The 18,247-nt window shown below is 34.1% G+C and overlaps 1 protein-coding gene across 1 annotated transcript; it reads right to left on the bottom strand.

Annotated features, from left to right (window-relative positions):
- Positions 1-13,333: 13,333 nt before the first annotated feature.
- LOC139865856 (UDP-glucuronic acid decarboxylase 1-like) lies at positions 13,334-16,939 on the bottom strand. Its single transcript, XM_071853960.1, has 7 exons — positions 16,119-16,939; positions 15,342-15,489; positions 15,165-15,244; positions 14,965-15,048; positions 14,796-14,870; positions 14,577-14,669; positions 13,334-13,817 (listed from the first exon to the last, which is right to left on the bottom strand). The coding sequence occupies exons 1-7, from the start codon at positions 16,713-16,715 to the stop codon at positions 13,608-13,610; spliced, it is 1,287 nt and encodes a 428-aa protein (XP_071710061.1). The 5' UTR covers positions 16,716-16,939; the 3' UTR covers positions 13,334-13,607.
- Between the last annotated feature and the right edge of the window lie 1,308 nt (positions 16,940-18,247).

Here is an 18,247-nt window from a genome sequence, read left to right as displayed (position 1 = left end):
GATGATGACACCAAGTCTTGTGTGCTTAAACCACGTATTGAACAACACAAGTTCACAAGCCTACACCATCTCTAGCAAAAGACCAATACATAGATGATTAACTTAGTAAAAACTGATATGCGGCTGCACCACGGTCGACCGCGGGTCTGACCGTAGATGTCCTGTTCCAACGGCAGCACCATTTTACAAAACTGTTGATCTACGATCAACCTCACGACCGACCGTGGATCGACCGCAGTTTTCTCTGTAACCAAATTCATCCACTTTAAGTTAGACCACTTTAAGACATCTATACTTTACAAAACCTTTTTAAACGTACTTATAATAGTTGTCTTCTTTGATTTCAAAAGAGTTTTGAACCAAAAGATGTTAATCTTGATTAATCACACCTAATGACACCTTAATGATGATTTAACTTGAAATAAGATTAAACACACAAGTGTTATATCTTTTTATAGTGTCATTTAAACATACTAATAGTGGTCATTAAAGTCCCAATTAAAGAGGTGCTCTCCCATTAGTTTTAAGTACCGTTGTATGTATGTAAATGTAATTAGTTCAAGCTAGTCAAGGTTGTAACAAGGATCATTAAGTTCCAACTAGATTCAAACTAGTTCATTTGAGATGTAACAATGTTCCAAAGAGCAAGACACTTCCATCAAAGAAAAGACAAGTTGGTGAAGACATGGGTATAAGGTTTTGGAATGTAGTGATGTATCTTTGTGATTAGTGCAACTAGTCAAAAGTGTTCTCAAACTAGTTCAATGGAGTTGTAACAAGGTTCCAATGGGCAAGATACTTCCCTCAAAGATGAAGACAAAAGTTTAAAGATGTGGGTAATGAAGTTTGGATGCTAGTGGTTTGTAAAAGGACAAAATCTGCATTTATCTTATTAGAAATCAATGACAATGGTCAAGGACATTGGACTTTCCTCTTTAGCTAGCACATGTCAACCTCCATGCATATGTCCAAGATCAAAGGGGGTAATGGAGTTAACTTCTAGGTGTATGAAGCATATTTTGAAGGCTCTGTATTGGGTAAAGAAGTCAAAAATTCAAAGAAAGAGGAGCTCCAACGGATATGTTAAAATGCTGACAGAAGTTGTAAGGCTGAGTACACGGACGACCGTGCTTCGATCGCAGTTTTGTCTGTCAATATTTTCTTGGAATATAAATACACCACTTTGCCAAACTAGAAGACTACCTCTTTCTAACATTCTTTCAAAGTCATATCTACTGATCTCCCAAGCCTCAAGCACATATCAATGGAGAGATTATAAGAGAGAGAGAGAGAGAGAGAAAGAGAGAGATTCTACTTACACTAAGTAGAATTGAAATGTAAACTTTGTACTTATCATTTGTATCTTTAAGTTTACTTTGTAAGACACTTCCTTAGGGGGTTAAGGAAGCTAGATAGTTCTTATGATAGGAAACACCATCTTGCTTAATGATTCAACTTCCTTAAAGGGATCTAGGAAGTTGATCAATTCCATTGGGAATTAAGTTGGTGTGACCTATTGAAGAACTATGAGTGATTGTAAGCTTAGTTATAAGTTTACTTGTAAGCTATCTTCTTAAAGGGATCTAGAAGGTAGTTGTGATTTCACTAGGCTAGAGCATTAGGATCTTGTGGTAAGAGCATTTGGTGTTTGTGAATTCTTCAAAGGGACGTAAGGGTTCATAAGTAGCGGCTTATCGATGAGCTAGTGTTGTATCCGGACACTCCACCGGGTTTGGGGTATCATAGTGAAGAAAAGTCTCAATTCTTAGAATTGGGGAGTGGATTAAGGAGGATTAGTTAATATCCTCCCGAACCACTATAAATCCTCGTGTTTGTGCACTTACATTCTTTACATACTTGCATTAACAAACACGAACGCTTCCTTACTTAAAACTTATCTTTTAATAGCTAAAGATTTCGAAATTTTTTTAAGAAATTGTTAAGTAACTATTCACCCCCCTCTAGTTACTTACAATTGGTATCAGAGCGGTTGCTCTAATCTTTGCTCAAGAACGTTTTTGTCATGTTGAAAAACTATTTTGTGCAAAAACCCGAGTCAAAGATCTTGGAACCAAGCTCTACTTGTTTGGAGAACGCAAAAGAGATTTTGGATGAGTTAGTCTTGAATCGTGATGAAACTTTTCATATGAGAAGCAACTTCAAGACATTCGTGTGATGTGGAGTCAAGGATCGAACCCGAATGCTCAAACTTATATCCATTACTTTGAGGAAAAATACCACCATTCACATGGTGAGGTAAGCTTGCTTGTTTTTTAGTCTTTTTAATATTTGTGTACTCTAAATATTGTGATAATTAACAAAACTATGATTGAAAAAGAAAAGCTTGAACAAAGAAACATTTTTTTAAAACAAAGTTAATTTTTGAAAATTAAAGTATGTAAAGAAAAATGTGGGGTTGGGTTAAAATCACAACTATAGTGTACACAATAGAAGTACGTTGAAACTTGCCATGAAACTTAGGTCTATACAATGTATGTGATAATTGAAATTACTTGTGCCTTGAATCCTTGCATGAAAAATGACATGAGCTATTGCTTAATGTGTGCTTGATAAATTGATCTTACATGATAGAATACATAAGTTGTCACACATCTTAGAGCCTTAAAGTGATAGATATAATATCTAAGATTAGACTCTAAGAATCTAAATAAGTGTTCTCGAACAAAAAGTTACTTAGGGGTAATTATAACTTGAAACCAAAAATCATTAGCTTGTGACTATTTTTGAAAAACAAAAAGAATTACATTTCTTCGAAAATGATAAAAAGTGGTGATATAGTAAAAGTTATTTTTAAAGATACAAAATGAAAGACACCTCGAGTAAATCTATCACAAGTTTTTGAAAAACACACTTTATAAAACTCAACATAGTGCCAAACTTGTAGGCGGTCGAACCTACGGTCGACCGTGAGATCAACCGCATAGGCTCTGATCAAAATGTGCTTCCACAATAAAAAAAAAACATGGTCAAACACGTGTAGATGTTTGAATCTTTTTAAATTGGTTGTAACATTAATTTTACATTATTTATTGGAAAGATCTAAACATTTGCTAATGTAAAACTAATTAGTGTCGTTAAATTACATGTGTTTAAATGTCAAGTTTTCAACCTTAAGTGTTAGTGACTTTCAAACAACTATAAGCGTATAAGATCAATTATTCTCAATCAAGACATGAAATTGGTTTGTCAAAATTTAAAATATAAACATGTCTAAAAGAACAATAGTCTTCTCCTGGAGAAAGGTATAAAGATGAGTTATTGTGAGAATATTTGATGCTAACAATCTCGGACCCAACAAACATTGGGTACCATGTTTTGTGTCTCTAACAAGTTATAGGTTTGTTAACAAGTGTGGTGGAAGATGATTGTGGTGGAAGATGATATAATCACAAGTACTCAAAACATATTTCCATGATAAATATGTCACACCAAGCACAAAGAACATGATGATGGTGACGTAATATTGGATGGACATATTTGAGGATTGATCATCCATGGAGGTAACTTTACTTACAAATGAATTATTTTTAAAAGTGTGCTATTTGATTTCTATAAGTGTTTAATATGCAAATATCTTAACATGATGGTTAACGTCATATTTCATTTAGGAAAACATGTTACAATTAGGTAGAATGTCTTATATGCTTGCAAGTGAAATTGGTGAAAAGATAAAAACATGTCAACATATGTTTTTCAATTTGATAGCATATAAGATTAGATCACACGACCATGAAACTAATCATTAGAGATCTACCTAAAAGTAATATATGATGATCACTAAGTGAGCTAATGTGTTTAAAAGATCATCCTTAACAAAGTAAATATTCATAACAAACAAATCTTAAGAGACATCAATAGGAGACAAATTAGATCTTAAGTGTGTAGTATAAATTTTCCGTCTTCTAGGAATAGTATAGATTTACAAAGTTCAATTTTGTAGTCTTACTAAATGGGTCGTGTATGATTTCTATCATCTATGCTTAATTAGATACATTTGTGATGATAGAACTCATTCTAGGCTAAAACTTAAACGATATTATTCTTGTATAAATTGCTTGAGTAGTAGTCATTAGAAGTTTACTTAATTAGTCATAAAAATCAAAATAAAAAACGTAAATTTCTTAAAGAAAATGCCTAGGAATCTCAAACAACCTTATGTCCAAAACTAACTTGTAAAGTTTAATGTTCGACTAGGATTTAGTAAGCTCAATGACTTATATTGCATCCTTTGGATATAATATTAAGTTTACATCAATAATTTGTGATGCTCTAACATGATTGGTATAAGAATTAGAATATCACTAAAAGTCGTCATTGATAGAAATTGTTAGTTAAACGCATAAGCGTTTGTTGAGTTATCAAATGTCTAAAACACACATTAGGACGGATGATTGTTAATCTTTGAGGTTATAAAACTTTAAGAATAATTAATTCTCTTGATTTCTAAACGAGGATTAGGTTTGCATCAAACGAACACCTAGAACAAACAAGTAAAATGAAAAGTTTCACTAACCTTTTAGATAAGTGCTAAGTAATTAGACGCACATATGGAAATCAATGCTAGATTATCACCCAAAGGTGTAGGTGTAACTCTAAAGGTATGTACGTCTCTAGGATACTCTTTAAAAAGCAAAACCTAACTAGGTCTAAATAGACGTCCGTGTAGCCTTAAGGAATAATCGAACATACATGAAAAGGCTATATCTTTGAATCTTAAAAGTTTTGATAAACTTAGGACATACTTGCTTGATCATGTGTGTGAAATGGTAAAAGTTGACAATACATTATTTGCTAAGAAGCATAAGAATAAAATGTTAATAGATGTTCATGACTTGGTTATTGATCCAATTAACCATTTTCCTTGTGAAAAGTTCTTTGAACTCACGGATGATAAGTTTGAAATATACTTGATAGAGAAACTTGAATGCTTTATTGTATGCTTTACACTCTAGGCTTAACTCTAGGCTTCCACTCATTATACACTAGGTGTAAACTGCATAATATCTATTTTCTCTCTCATATGTGCCATATATATGCTTTCATTGCTTGCATGATTATGTGTGCAACATCTACTTGTCATAATTGCATGATTATATGTATGTATGTGTATATCTACATGTCATACTTGCATACTTATATGATTTCCATGCATGACAACTTGAGTTCTCTCGTTGTAACTCATGTTGGTTGAAATCAACTTACTAAATGTTACCCTACACTTAAGGATCATTAACTTGCTAATTAAATTTTATTTGTGAGGGCACTGTGCTTAATATTTGCTACATCCAACATGCTATATATTTTTCATCATGCTTATGTGCTTACATGCTTATTATTTATTAACATGTTGAAAAATTATGTTTGGATATTATTGTACTCATGATCTAATAGAACACTTCTAATTGTTAACTAAGATAAATGGAAAATGTTAAATAATTAGCATTATTCATAGTAAAGTTAACATATGTTGACATGATAATAATTGTCTTAGATCATAATTGTTGAATGCCTGACAAGTAATTTGATATTAGCTTACTTGCCCTGAATTCTGTGATTGCTTGTTACACTATATCACTTAAGTGCACTCTGGGAATTTATTTGAAAAGATTACTAAATAAGTAGTGATTTAACGTATATCGTATTTTGATGTTAATTATGAGTTAAATGCCTACCCGATCTAGTTATTTAGATTATGAACATGCTCATCAATATTCATGCTATAGAACATGCCTTTATTTGATTATCATGATTACTTGCTTGCTATGCATAATTGTTACTTGTAGTGTGAATTCTAATTGAGCTTATTATGCATGATTGCTTGTTTTGATGTGATATATGCTTACTATAATTATTCTTGAGTTCTATGTATGCTTATATTTCTAACAATGCTTGTGAGACTTCAAACGCACTACTATGCTCATCACCCAAGCAAAGGAAAGTCCAAATATGTCACACTTTCGAGCCGTTAAAAGGATCTTTAGAAAAATCTAAAGGGGTCTATGCATCATGAATATCATGTGCCTTGGAGATTCGGATGATGGTGGATTGCTAATGTTTAAAAGAGTGGTGTATGTGCATTAGTTGGTTTATGCATAACCTCATGGTTCCTAAAAGAACAAACACATGTAGCTCTCTCTACTACTAAAGTCGAGTATGTAGCAATTGGAAGATCATGTGCTCACGGCTTATGGTAGAAACAAACTCCCCTCGATTACGGTACCACTTCTTCCGAAACTCATATATGTGTGCATTCTCGTGCTAAAATTGGACTAATCAACCTAATAAGTGATTATTTGAACACTAATTTAGCTTTGAGCATTACGTGATAAGTGAAATATTAACATGCTCTATATGCTTAGGGTATACATATGTTCATCACTAAGTATACAAAGAGATATGCTCTTAGTTGAATAACCTGAAACTTAGTGAATGATTTTTAAATGATAACTTATCATGTGGATAATGTTTTGAATTATCATATCGGCCACATTGATCACCATTTCTTGACATGCTTCAACTAATATGCTCATAATGTTAAATAGATGTGCCTCATGCATGTTTTAAGCTTATATATAAATTAGATCGTTATGCATATATTAGCTTCATCATGCTACTCTTACTTGTATTCTTGCAATATGTTTAACATGCTATGCTTATGATATGTGCCATATGTATGACATGCTTGTGTCCTTACATGCTTGTTTGAAACTACTATGATAGTATTTATAGTGTTGCATGATATGATTACGTGTGCTACTCTTACGTGTTTGCCATGCTATATTATTCTTGTGATTGAACATGCTTGTTTGAACCTACCTTCTTTCATACATGCTCTAGCATATAAGCTTATAAATATGATTGTTACGCATGATTGTTTGCTTGACAATTGATCTCATGTATATTAGCTTTTGCATGCTACTGAATACGACAGATGCGGAAGCGGGGAAGCCGGAAGTGGCTAAAGAAGTCGGAGGAAGAAATTGGGCAACTGTATGTTTCTACATTGTGCTATGTGCAATATGTATACCATGCTATGCTATATGGTTCCACATGCTTGTTTAAACCTATTTTCTTCTATACATGCATGAAGTTGGTAGAACTAGTAGAGTAATGTTGGTACTTTATGATAGTGTTGCATGATATACTAAGTCTTTTGCTCACTACATGTTATATCGCACATTCATGCTATACTATTAATTAACATTGATATGTGGTGGTTCATATGCACTTTTGATCTTACATGCTCTCTAATGATCACATATATTGATCAAAGTTCTCACTCCACTATCTTTGTTATCTATGACACACAATGATTCTTATGCTTGCTATATATGATTATGTGTGTGCACTAACCCCTGATTGAAGGTTTATCCAGCTCGTTGAGTTTATATCACTCCTTAATTGATATTATGTCTTATGTGTGGACTAATCCTCTTTTCTATGAGTCTTATATTGCACATTTCAATGGGGAGCTATATCATCTACCACTATGTAAGATTCAATGGGGAGCATTACTCTAGGGCGCGCTTAGTTCCAGGGGGAGCTAACCTTTTTGCTTCGACAAAAGGGGAGAAAGTGTATGGTAAGTGATGTTAACACATGTGTTGTATTATACGCTTAAGCACACTTACATATGTTTATCATCATCAAAAAGGGGGAGAATGTTGGTTAGTGATCCAATATTAATATTCAAATGATAACCACTTTGTTTTGATGATGACACCAAGTCTTGTGTGCTTAAACCACGTATTGAACAACACAAGTTCATAAGCCTACACTATCTCTAGCAAAAGACTAATACATAGATGAATAACTTGGTAAAAACTGATATGCGGCTGCACCACGGTCGACCACGGGTCTAACCGTAGATGTCCTGTTCCAACGGCTGCACCATTTTACAAAACTGTTGATCTACGGTCAACCTCACGGCCGACCGTGGATCGACCGCAGTTTTCTCTGTAACCAAATTCATCCACTTTAAGTTAGACCACTTTAAGGCATCTATACTTTACAAAACCTTTTTAAACGTACTTATAATAGTTGCCTTCTTTGATTTCAAAAGAGTTTTGAACCAAAAGATGTTAATCTTGATTAATCACACCTAATGACACCTGAATGATGATTTAACTTGAAATAAGATTAAACACACAAGTGTTATATCTTTTTATAGTGTCATTTAAACATACTAATAATCGTCATTAAAGTCCCAATTAAAGAGGTGCTCTCCCATTAGTTTTAAGTACCATTGTATGTATGTAAATGTAATTAGTTCAAGTTAGTCAAGGTTGTAACAAGGATCATTAAGTTCCAACTAGATTCAAACTAGTCCATTTGAGATGTAACAATGTTCCAAAGAGCAAGACACTTCCATTAAAGAAAACACAAGTTGGTGAAGACATGGGTATGAGGTTTTAGAATGTAGTGATGTATCTTTGTGATTAGTGCAACTAGTCAAAGTGTTCTCAAACTAGTTCAATGGAGTTGTAACAAGGTTCCAATGGGCAAGATACTTCTATCAAAGATGAAGACAAAGGTTTAAAGATGTGGGTAATGAAGTTTGGATGCTAGTGGTTTGTCAAGGGACAAAAATCTGCATTTACCTTATTAGGAAATCAATGACAATGGTCAAGGACATTGGACTCTCCTCTTTAGCTAGCACATGTCAACCTCCATGCATATGTCCAAGATCAAAGGGGTAATGGAGTTAAATTCTAGGTGTATTTAGCATATTTTGAAGGCTCTATATTGGGTAAAGAAGCTAAAAATTCAAAGAAAGAGGAGCTCCAACGGATATGTTAAAATGCTGACAGAAGTTGTAAGGCTGAGTACATGGCTTCGATCGCAGTTTTGTCTGTCAATATTTTCTTGGAATATAAATACACCAATTTGCCAAACTAGAAGACTACCTCTTTCCAAAATTCTTTCAAAGTCATATCTACTGATCTCCCAAGCCTCAAGCACATACCAATGGAGAGATTATAAGAGAGAAAGAGAGATTATACTTACACTAAGTAGAATTGAAATGTAAACTTTGTACTTATCATTTGTATCTTTAAGTTTACTTTGTAAGACATTTCCTTAGGGGGTCAAGGAAGCTAGATAGTTCTTATGAGAGGAAACACCATCTTGCTTAATGATTCAACTTCCTTAAAGGGATCTAGGAAGTTGATCAATTCCATTGAGAATTAAGTTGGTGTGACCTATTGAAGAACTATGAGTGATTGTAAGCTTAGCTATAAGTTTACTTGTAAGCTATCTTTTTAAAGGGATCTAGAAGGTAGTTGTGATTTCATTAGGCTAGAGCATTAGGATCTTGTGGTAAGAGCATTTGGTGTTTGTGAATTCTTCAAAGGGACGTAAGGGTTCATAAGTAGCGGCTTATCGAGGAGCTAGTGTTGTATCCGGACACTCCACCGGATTTGGGGTATCATAGTGAAGAAAAGTCTCAATTCTTAGAATTAGGGAGTAGATTAAGGAGGATTAGTTAACATCCTCCCGAACCACTATAAATCCTCGTGTTTGTGCACTTACATTCTTTACATACTTGCATTAACAAACACGAACGCTTCCGTACTTAAAACTTATCTTTTAATAGCTAAAGATTTCGAAAAAGTTTTAAGAAATCGTTAAGTAACTATTCAGCCCCCCCTCTCTAGTTACATGACTCATTTCAAAATTAGTCTTCCAAGTACACCCAAATGGGTTCAACACTTCCATAATCACTAATCCTAGTGATTATACTTCAAATTACTAGCCCTATCATGGCCAAATCGTTTTCCAACCCAAAACCCACCAATAAGGGTCAACAACACCAATTACTAGCTTCAAACTTCCATTAATGAGCTAGATGAGTTTTTTCAAGAACTTACTAGTTCAAACCCTAACATGAACATCAAATCAAACAAATGAAATTCGGATTCGAGACTTACCACTACCACCAAAACGTAGCTATGAACGAGATGGACAACTTTAATGCTTGAGCTTTGTCGAGAATCAAGCTTCTTCTCCAAGATATCAAACTCTCTCTCTCTCTAAGAGAGCTTCCTCTCTCTAAAAGGTAGAGAGTATTTGGAGAGGATGAAGATGAGGTGGAATGAGGATAAGGATGGGGTTTGATCAGTTTTGTGGCCAAAAATCCGTCACCCATGTGAAAATACCATTTTACCCCTCATTTACTTGTTTCTAGAAACAAAAGATGCTGAAACTGCAGCTGGAACGCCGTTCCTGTAAGTAGAATGCCGTTCCATCACACGTTAACTTGGAACGCCGTTCCTTAAACAAGAACGTCGTTCCCGAATCCTTCTCAAATGTTCTATGATGAATTTTATAAAATTCTTGTATTTGGAACGTCGTTCCTCAAACATGAAACGTCGTTCCTTACACTGATACTCCGTTCCATCTGTAGAACACTGATTCTGATGTAAATTCTGAAAATGCATAAGTATTAGTAGACTTTTCCTGACACTTTCTGAGGACACTTTCTGATGACACTTTCTGATGCATAAAATTCAGGGCCTTACATGGCGGCTGCTAGAGGCTACTGTTGGACTGCTTGAGTTTTGGGGTTTGTATATGTCCTTAGAAAATTGACGATGATGACTGGTTCCTTTATGGTTTAACTCTGCTTTTGGATCTGTTTGGTTGCCGCGAGTTTGGTTCATTCATTCCATTTTTCCCGTCGTTGGGTCTTTTTGGGCTTGATGTTGTTGCCGACGTTGTTGACTTAGTTGACTTCGGTAAATAGGCCTCGGGTTAGGTGTTCTTGGGTTGCCCGGTGATTGGTTTGCGTTTGCGGTTTCTGTGGGGTGAAGATGCGGGGTCAAATACGAGATCGGGTTTATGTGTATGTTTGTAGGCTTAGGACTGGTGGTTTTATTTTTTACGTATTCTCAATTGTATTCCCAATTTGCTCGCCCTGCTGTCAATGTTGTCGTTCATATTGTTTAGAACGAACAGCGTGAACGTCAATGGGTTTTTTGGTCGTTTGTGACCAATTACTTTCACAACAGATCGTCACGATCTGCTCAATGTTGTACCATCGGATCTTCGAGTCTACTATATATATATATATATATATATATATATATATATATATATATATATATATATATATATATATATATATATATATATATATATATATATTTGCCAAAAAAATAGTAATGAGAAGGAAATGTTGAAGTGAACAACGTTAATTTTAAGACATATATCATGAGTAAAAATGATTTAACTAAATGTTTAAATAGCTAGTGATTAGTTTATTATTATTATTTCATCTCTACCATTACTTAAAGGGATATGAGACTCACATACCAGTTTTGATTCATACACACCTAATTTACTAATATGTCTTTATTTACAATAATAATGGTTCAACTCCCTAAATTAATTTAAAGATATAATTGTAAGTTTTATGATAAAAAGTATGTATAGATCGAAAACTAGTGTGTGAGTATCACCTCCTTTATTTAAAATATGATTTAGGAGTTGCCACTCATTACAACTTATATCTTCTACTTTTTTTCTTTCTAAAAGAAACGAAATTGAAAGTCCAACACGACAGTAACACCCCTTTGCTATTATATACGGAGTATTATGCATAATTCTACTTGTTTGACTCATTACCCATTTGCTCGTTCAAAATAAACATTGCCCATATCAAATCATCATTAGGTAAGTGGACCGAGATTGCCACACTTCAGTAATAATTGGCTAGATCATAGATGTTTTCCGCCTTCTGTATCTCTAACTTCTTGTATTTATGTAAAACCAATCGCATTAAAGTCTTATCGTGCTGAGCTTTCTTTAATCGCTTGGATTTTTTTATTTTTTTATTTTATTGGGATAGCAGTTAGTTGGGGATCAATTAGGGGGACTTAACCACTCACGCAATCATCTCCTGCAGTTGCTATACCCGCCCCCAACTGCGTACCCATGAGAAAACCTGCATCAATCCTATACGGGGCATGGACGGTAAAACCCCTTCCCCCTTACCCCTAACGCGATGTGGGAAAGGTGCTTGTTGGGAGCAGCTGAGGGAGCTGACTATGTAGAGGGGGAAAACAATAGTCAGGGCTATAAATTGGGACACATCATTAGTAGCAGTTTTGTGTAGTGCAAGTGTACTTAAATCATGGGAAAACTTTCCATGCTTAAAGCACATATTGGACCACCGAAAGTAGAGGTGTCAATTTTGACCCATCTACCTATCATTTGATATTGGGTAATGCATAATCATAAATGGGTGACACAAAAAAATATTTGGCTTAGATGACACTGGTCAAATGGGTTGGGCAGGGTTAAACGTATAGAATTGTTGCACAAAGTGTAATCATACATCCTTCTAAATCCCTTTATTCAAGCAATTATATTGTTATAATTCGTTTATAGGTGCATTAAGAAGTGTTTGTTGGTTGACTCGATGAATACATTTGAGCCATACCAGAGCTTGATTTAGGTTGCGTTTGATAAAACTGAATGATTTAGCGCTGAATTGTTCATAATCTGAATAATTCAAAGTCTGAATAAACTTAGTTCTGAATGAAAATAAGTTGTTTGATAACCATTTTGAACGAATGATATGAACTGGGTAAAATTACCTTATTAACATGTTACATGAATATAAATTCAATATATTTGTTTGTTAAGTGTTTTGGATATGATTTGAAAAGAGTATCACAAAAAATTCAGGTGCTTAATGGTTAAGAGAGTGTGTCAACTCTTAATAGTTCAGCAATCACCGACTTTGGATATGATTTGAAGAGGGTATCACAAAATATTCAAATGCTTAATGGTTAAGAGAGTGTTTCAACTCTGAATAATTTAACAATGAATGCTTAAATATTTAGCATCGTATATCATTTAGATGACAGAAACAAACGCGCTAAATGTTGAATGGTTCAACATTCAGTGCCAAACCTTCAATTAAGAGGTAATCACAAGTCACAACATACCCTAAGTCAACCCTCTTATAACCTGTTACCCAACACACCCCTTATGCACCGTGACCTAACACACTCATTTTGCCACTTGTTACCTAAACCTCACTTTTGTGTTGTATTTCTAAAGCTCTGGGGTTTTTGCTTGTATATGCAGGGTATATTATGTTCAGGTCTAGTTATGCTCAATAGCGAGTTTGGAATGCATTCCCGTACAAGCTATACAGTCGCGAAACTATGATTCAACTGAAGTAATTTATACATGGGTCAATCTGGGTTATGTTTTTGAAGTGGAAAAGTTGTAACTAAAAAAGTAACATGTTAACGGGTTTTTAGACCAGCCTCGGCATATCACAGAAGGAACACAATTTCTTCAAACAGAAAACTGCATATATTTCAAATTTGTAGTCATACACCAACATCATCTATTTAACCTAACGAAACAGGCCCTCAAGGGGCTCGTATAAAAAAGGATACATATAGTCGAAAAACTAAACCTATTTGAAAGCTCTAAAGCATGAAATGATTGACGGCATTTGTATAGACATGGGAATCACTATCGGATATCACCTTAGTTTTAGTATCAAGATCAAAATCCCAACCTCATTAAGAAACTTGTCACATGAAGGATGTTGCATTTTTATATTTTTATTTGTTGCCTTTACCTTCGTCCTCGTTTAAAATGCGATTTCGGAAATCGGATGCCATTTTTGGCAGACCCTCTCGGAGTGGGACCTTCGGTTCCCAGTTTAGTAGTTCTTTGGCTTTGCTGATATCAGGTTTACGTTTTTGAGGATCGTCAGCCGTGTTTTCTTTGAATTCAATTGTGGCACTAGAATCAATAGTTTCTTTCACCACCTAAGAGTTTGTCCCAAATGAAACATGAAAAAAGGTGATCAATTTACTGAAATTTTAATTACAATTGGTTTGAAGATATATAAAGCAACCGTTTGGATCATATTAGTATACAATATCAATGATTTTGGACCTAGGTATCGTGATCAAACTTGTATTTATAACTTGACTTTCTTTTGTAATGTTACATGAATCACAATATATTTCAACTGTTGGGGTGTTTAGTCTTTCATAAAAAGGGTAAAAAAATGTAGAAGGTTTACCCTGTTCGGGCGAATAATCCGACCCCGGTCACCACAAAATATTCGTCCTAAGCAGGATTCGAACCTGAGACCTTTTACAAAGAACTCAGGGCCCCAAACACTAGGCTATATTCTGATGGTTATGTTTAGAGTCTTTCATATAAAGTCATTAATTTCCAATAATTGTATTGTTTTTCCTTTTATACTTGTTTACCAAGTTTCTTGATAAGTATGTTAGTATCTATCAGTCATTAGGTTATGTTTTTATCTTATGAATGCATGAATGAATGATTTTGAATCTTAACTTCCAGAATTGTCGGTACTATCTTGGTTCTTACCAACCCATTGGGTCAGGTTATCTTTTGACTCTTAAATACTTTGAAAGTTGACAATCAATATAAAAAGTACTTCCTTTTCAACATTTCCTATTTTTTGAAGAAAAAAAAAAAAAAAGATATGGGTATAGTAGAAACTACCACCCTAAAATGAAGGGTCTATCTGTAATATGTTCAAGACAAACCTGAGAAAGCTCTAACATCGTAAACTCGCCGGGATTGCCCAAGTTAAATGGTCCAACATGTTCACCTTCCATCAGTGCCATTAGTCCATCTACCTGAAATTTCACAAATTTGTGTATTATTATGTTATTCGGGAAAATTTCCGTAAAAAGACAAATTCATAATCTATGTACTTGAATAAAAATGAACAAAAAGAAACTAGAAAAGAGAAAATAGCATACCAAGTCAGAGACATATTGAAAGCTTCGTGTTTGTTTTCCATCACCATAAACGGTCATTGGTTGTTTGCGAATGGCCTTCAAAACATATTCAAAAACTTAATAACACAAAATAAAGCTTAATTGAATGTTTATTAAAATCTTGGACATGCACAAAAGTAGACAACTTTACCTGTGAAACAAAGTTGCTAACAACACGACCATCATCTAGACACATCCGAGGCCCGTAAGTGTTGAAAATACGTGCAATTCGGACCTACATATGAATATAGAAATACAATCACCAAATGGTAGTTAGTTAATAGTATTAAACTAATAAAATCAATCATTTATTTAAAAACTTTGTATATCAAGCAATAAGTCAAATCATACCTCAACACCATCTCCTCGATGGTAATCCATGGCCAATGTTTCAGCTACCCTTTTCCCTTCATCATAACAGCTCCTTACACCTAAATCATTCAAGAACATTAACATTTTGAACATAAAACACCAAAAATGCAGCTAGAGAACAATGTAAGAGCAAATAAGAAACAATAACGAGTCTACCTATCGGATTCACGTGACCCCAATATGTCTCTTTCTGAGGATGTTCAAGTGGGTCCCCATAAACTTCACTCGTACTCGTAAGCAAAAACCTCGCTCCTATTCTCTTGGCCAGTCCCAACATGTTTAGAGTTCCCATCACATTTGTCTTGTGATTACAAAAGTTAAGGATTACCAAATTCATATAATCATAAGTTCATTTATGTAGCCAACACACTTGTACAAAACAATTATGATACCATGAAAAGCATGCATTTTGACATACCAAAGGTCAACAACGCCAAATTCCAAATTCAATTAGCATAACAAATTCTTCAAATCTTCAGTAAATATATGTAGTATATTCAAGCTTAGTAATAAGGTCAGCGCATCCACATTCAACGAACATAGATTATCGTAACCGATTCAACACTAAATTCACATCCAAAAGCACCAACTTGGAAGTCAAAAGTCAAACATATTTCAATCAAAATTACATCTACTTAACTGAGTAAGTCATATCTACAAGGTACCTTAATGAATAGCCCGGTTCAAGAAAACAACAAAATCATACAAGTAGCAATACGTTGCATTGTATCAGTTCAAAAAAGTGGTATCCAGACGCACCAAATTGGAGTTCAATAGTCCAAAATAGTAGCTTTCTATCCACCTCAAAAGCATAATGCATACCCAATTCAAGATAATAACAAAATCACAACATAAAAAGTAGATTCAATAGCATGAATCCAGCTAAATGACAATATTTCACATAACTTTGAAAAATTCAAATAAAAAGGATATTATTGTCTTGACAGGATTATACTTGTAATGAACAGGGGAAGCAGGGCAAGCAAGATGATAAATTTGATCAACTTCCAACAAAATAGGTTCAACAACATCATGCCTAATTAATTCAAATCTAGGGTTATCTAAATGATGAACAACATTTTCTTTTCTCCCAGTAAAAAAATTATCAATCACAATAACTTCATCACCTCTTTCCATCAATTTATCAACCAAATGACTACCCACAAACCCTGATCCACCTGTCACCACAACCCTCAATCTTTTCCGGCCAATTCCCACCGGAACCCTACCGGCCGGCCGCCGTTGTTGGGAAAATGAAAATGATCTCATTGATGGTATTTCTTTCCTACTAATAACATTATCAATTGTTGTTGATGATGAAACAGAGGATGATAATGAAGGCTGGTAAATGAAGAAAACAGAGCCAATTATAATTCCAATTAAAATGAAAATTGCACGTTGTTCTCTGAAGATGTAATTAATGGATCTTGAAATTGGTTTGTGGGTTGTGTGTTTTACGGATTTGGGTGAGTAATTTTGGTGGGTTGGCATAGATGATGATGATGATTGTTTGTGTAATTGTTTCATCATTTTTGCTGCTGCTCTGTTTGTGCTTTGTTTTTTGGATATAAATCTGATAATTATAATAAATATTATAAAAGGGGTTAAGTTTGGTTAAACGGAGATATATGAAAGGTGCAGGGTATTTATGAAGGATTTTGGTGAAGAAAGGTTGATTCAGTTTGAAGGATTTTTGCGATTGTTGGTGATGAAAGGGACCTTTAACATTTGCATTTTACGATTTCAATGATGATATTACATGTGTTTTTAAGTTTGAGAAATACATCTACACAGTAATATTCATTTAAATCAATGAGAGCGTGATATATGGCACGAAAATCATATGTGATTAAAAAAAAATTTTAAAATTTTTTTTTTCCCGAAATTTTTTTTTTTAAATTTCGAATTCTTTTTTTACGAATTTTTTTTTTCGAATTTTTCTTTACAATCACATGTGATTTACCTGCACAATCACATGTGATTGAATTATACAATCACGTGATTGAATTTGACATGCATAATCACATGTGATTAGGTTTACAATCACATGTGACTGACATGCAGAATCACATGTGATTGTAAAAAAAAAAAATTCGAAAAAAACTTTCGAAAAAAAATTCGAAAAAAAAAATTTCGAATTTTTTTTATTTTTTGAAAATTTTTATTTTTTTCAATTACGTGTGATTTTCGCGCCACATGTCGCGCTCTCATTGGTCCGTTGGTTTTCAAGCAAATTAATGGATGTAAATGATTACAACTCTACATCTATAATCTATTTTGTATTTGATTTGGCACTAAATACAGTGTATATGCTAATGCTAATGTTATCACACTAAAGCCGATTATTTATTTATTTATTTTTTCTAAAATAACTAACATATAACCAAATTGATGAAAAAGACTAACAAATTACAACTGATTCAAACGCAAATCAAGGCTCAGGAACAGTAAACATACTCTAAAGCAGACTAGACGGACGTTTGATAACAACACTTGCTTTCGTGCTGGAATTTCCCTTGGCGTCACTCACCTTTCTTCCCCTTGCTTTGCTCCCAAAGAGCATAAACTAACTAAACACGAGTCTTGAAAAATGAAAACACAAAAATGCGAACACGAGAAATAAACAACATACACAACCAAAACAAAAGCTAAAAGATATCAAATACTTATAACATAGAAACGAACCAAACCTCGCTAAACCTATCCGATTACTGCTTTACCTTTATTTGTTTGAGTCTTTATAATCGGTTTAACAACCACATCGTCAACCTTCAAGCGATTAAACTTCTTGCCACCCCAATTCTCAATTGCATAAGATGATACCTTTTGTAACGACCCGACTTTTTCGACTTATATTTGTGCTTGTTAATTTCACGAAACTGCGTATTTGTGTGTACTGTGTTGGTTTATATTCTGGGATCATTACTCATATTGATTACTTTCGTTTATATTTTTCAAAACGTGTTATTAAGTACTTGGTTACTTAACTTGATCCTCGAATGCTTTTATGACCGTTAGTGTCACTTGACGTTTGAAACGAGCTACGTACTTGGTACACGATT

This window comes from Rutidosis leptorrhynchoides, chromosome 1, assembly GCF_046630445.1.
Source record: "Rutidosis leptorrhynchoides isolate AG116_Rl617_1_P2 chromosome 1, CSIRO_AGI_Rlap_v1, whole genome shotgun sequence".
Lineage (NCBI taxonomy): Eukaryota > Viridiplantae > Streptophyta > Magnoliopsida > Asterales > Asteraceae > Rutidosis > Rutidosis leptorrhynchoides.
The sequence above is the reverse complement of the archived record's forward strand: the minus strand, read 5'-3'. Positions and strand labels throughout refer to the sequence as shown.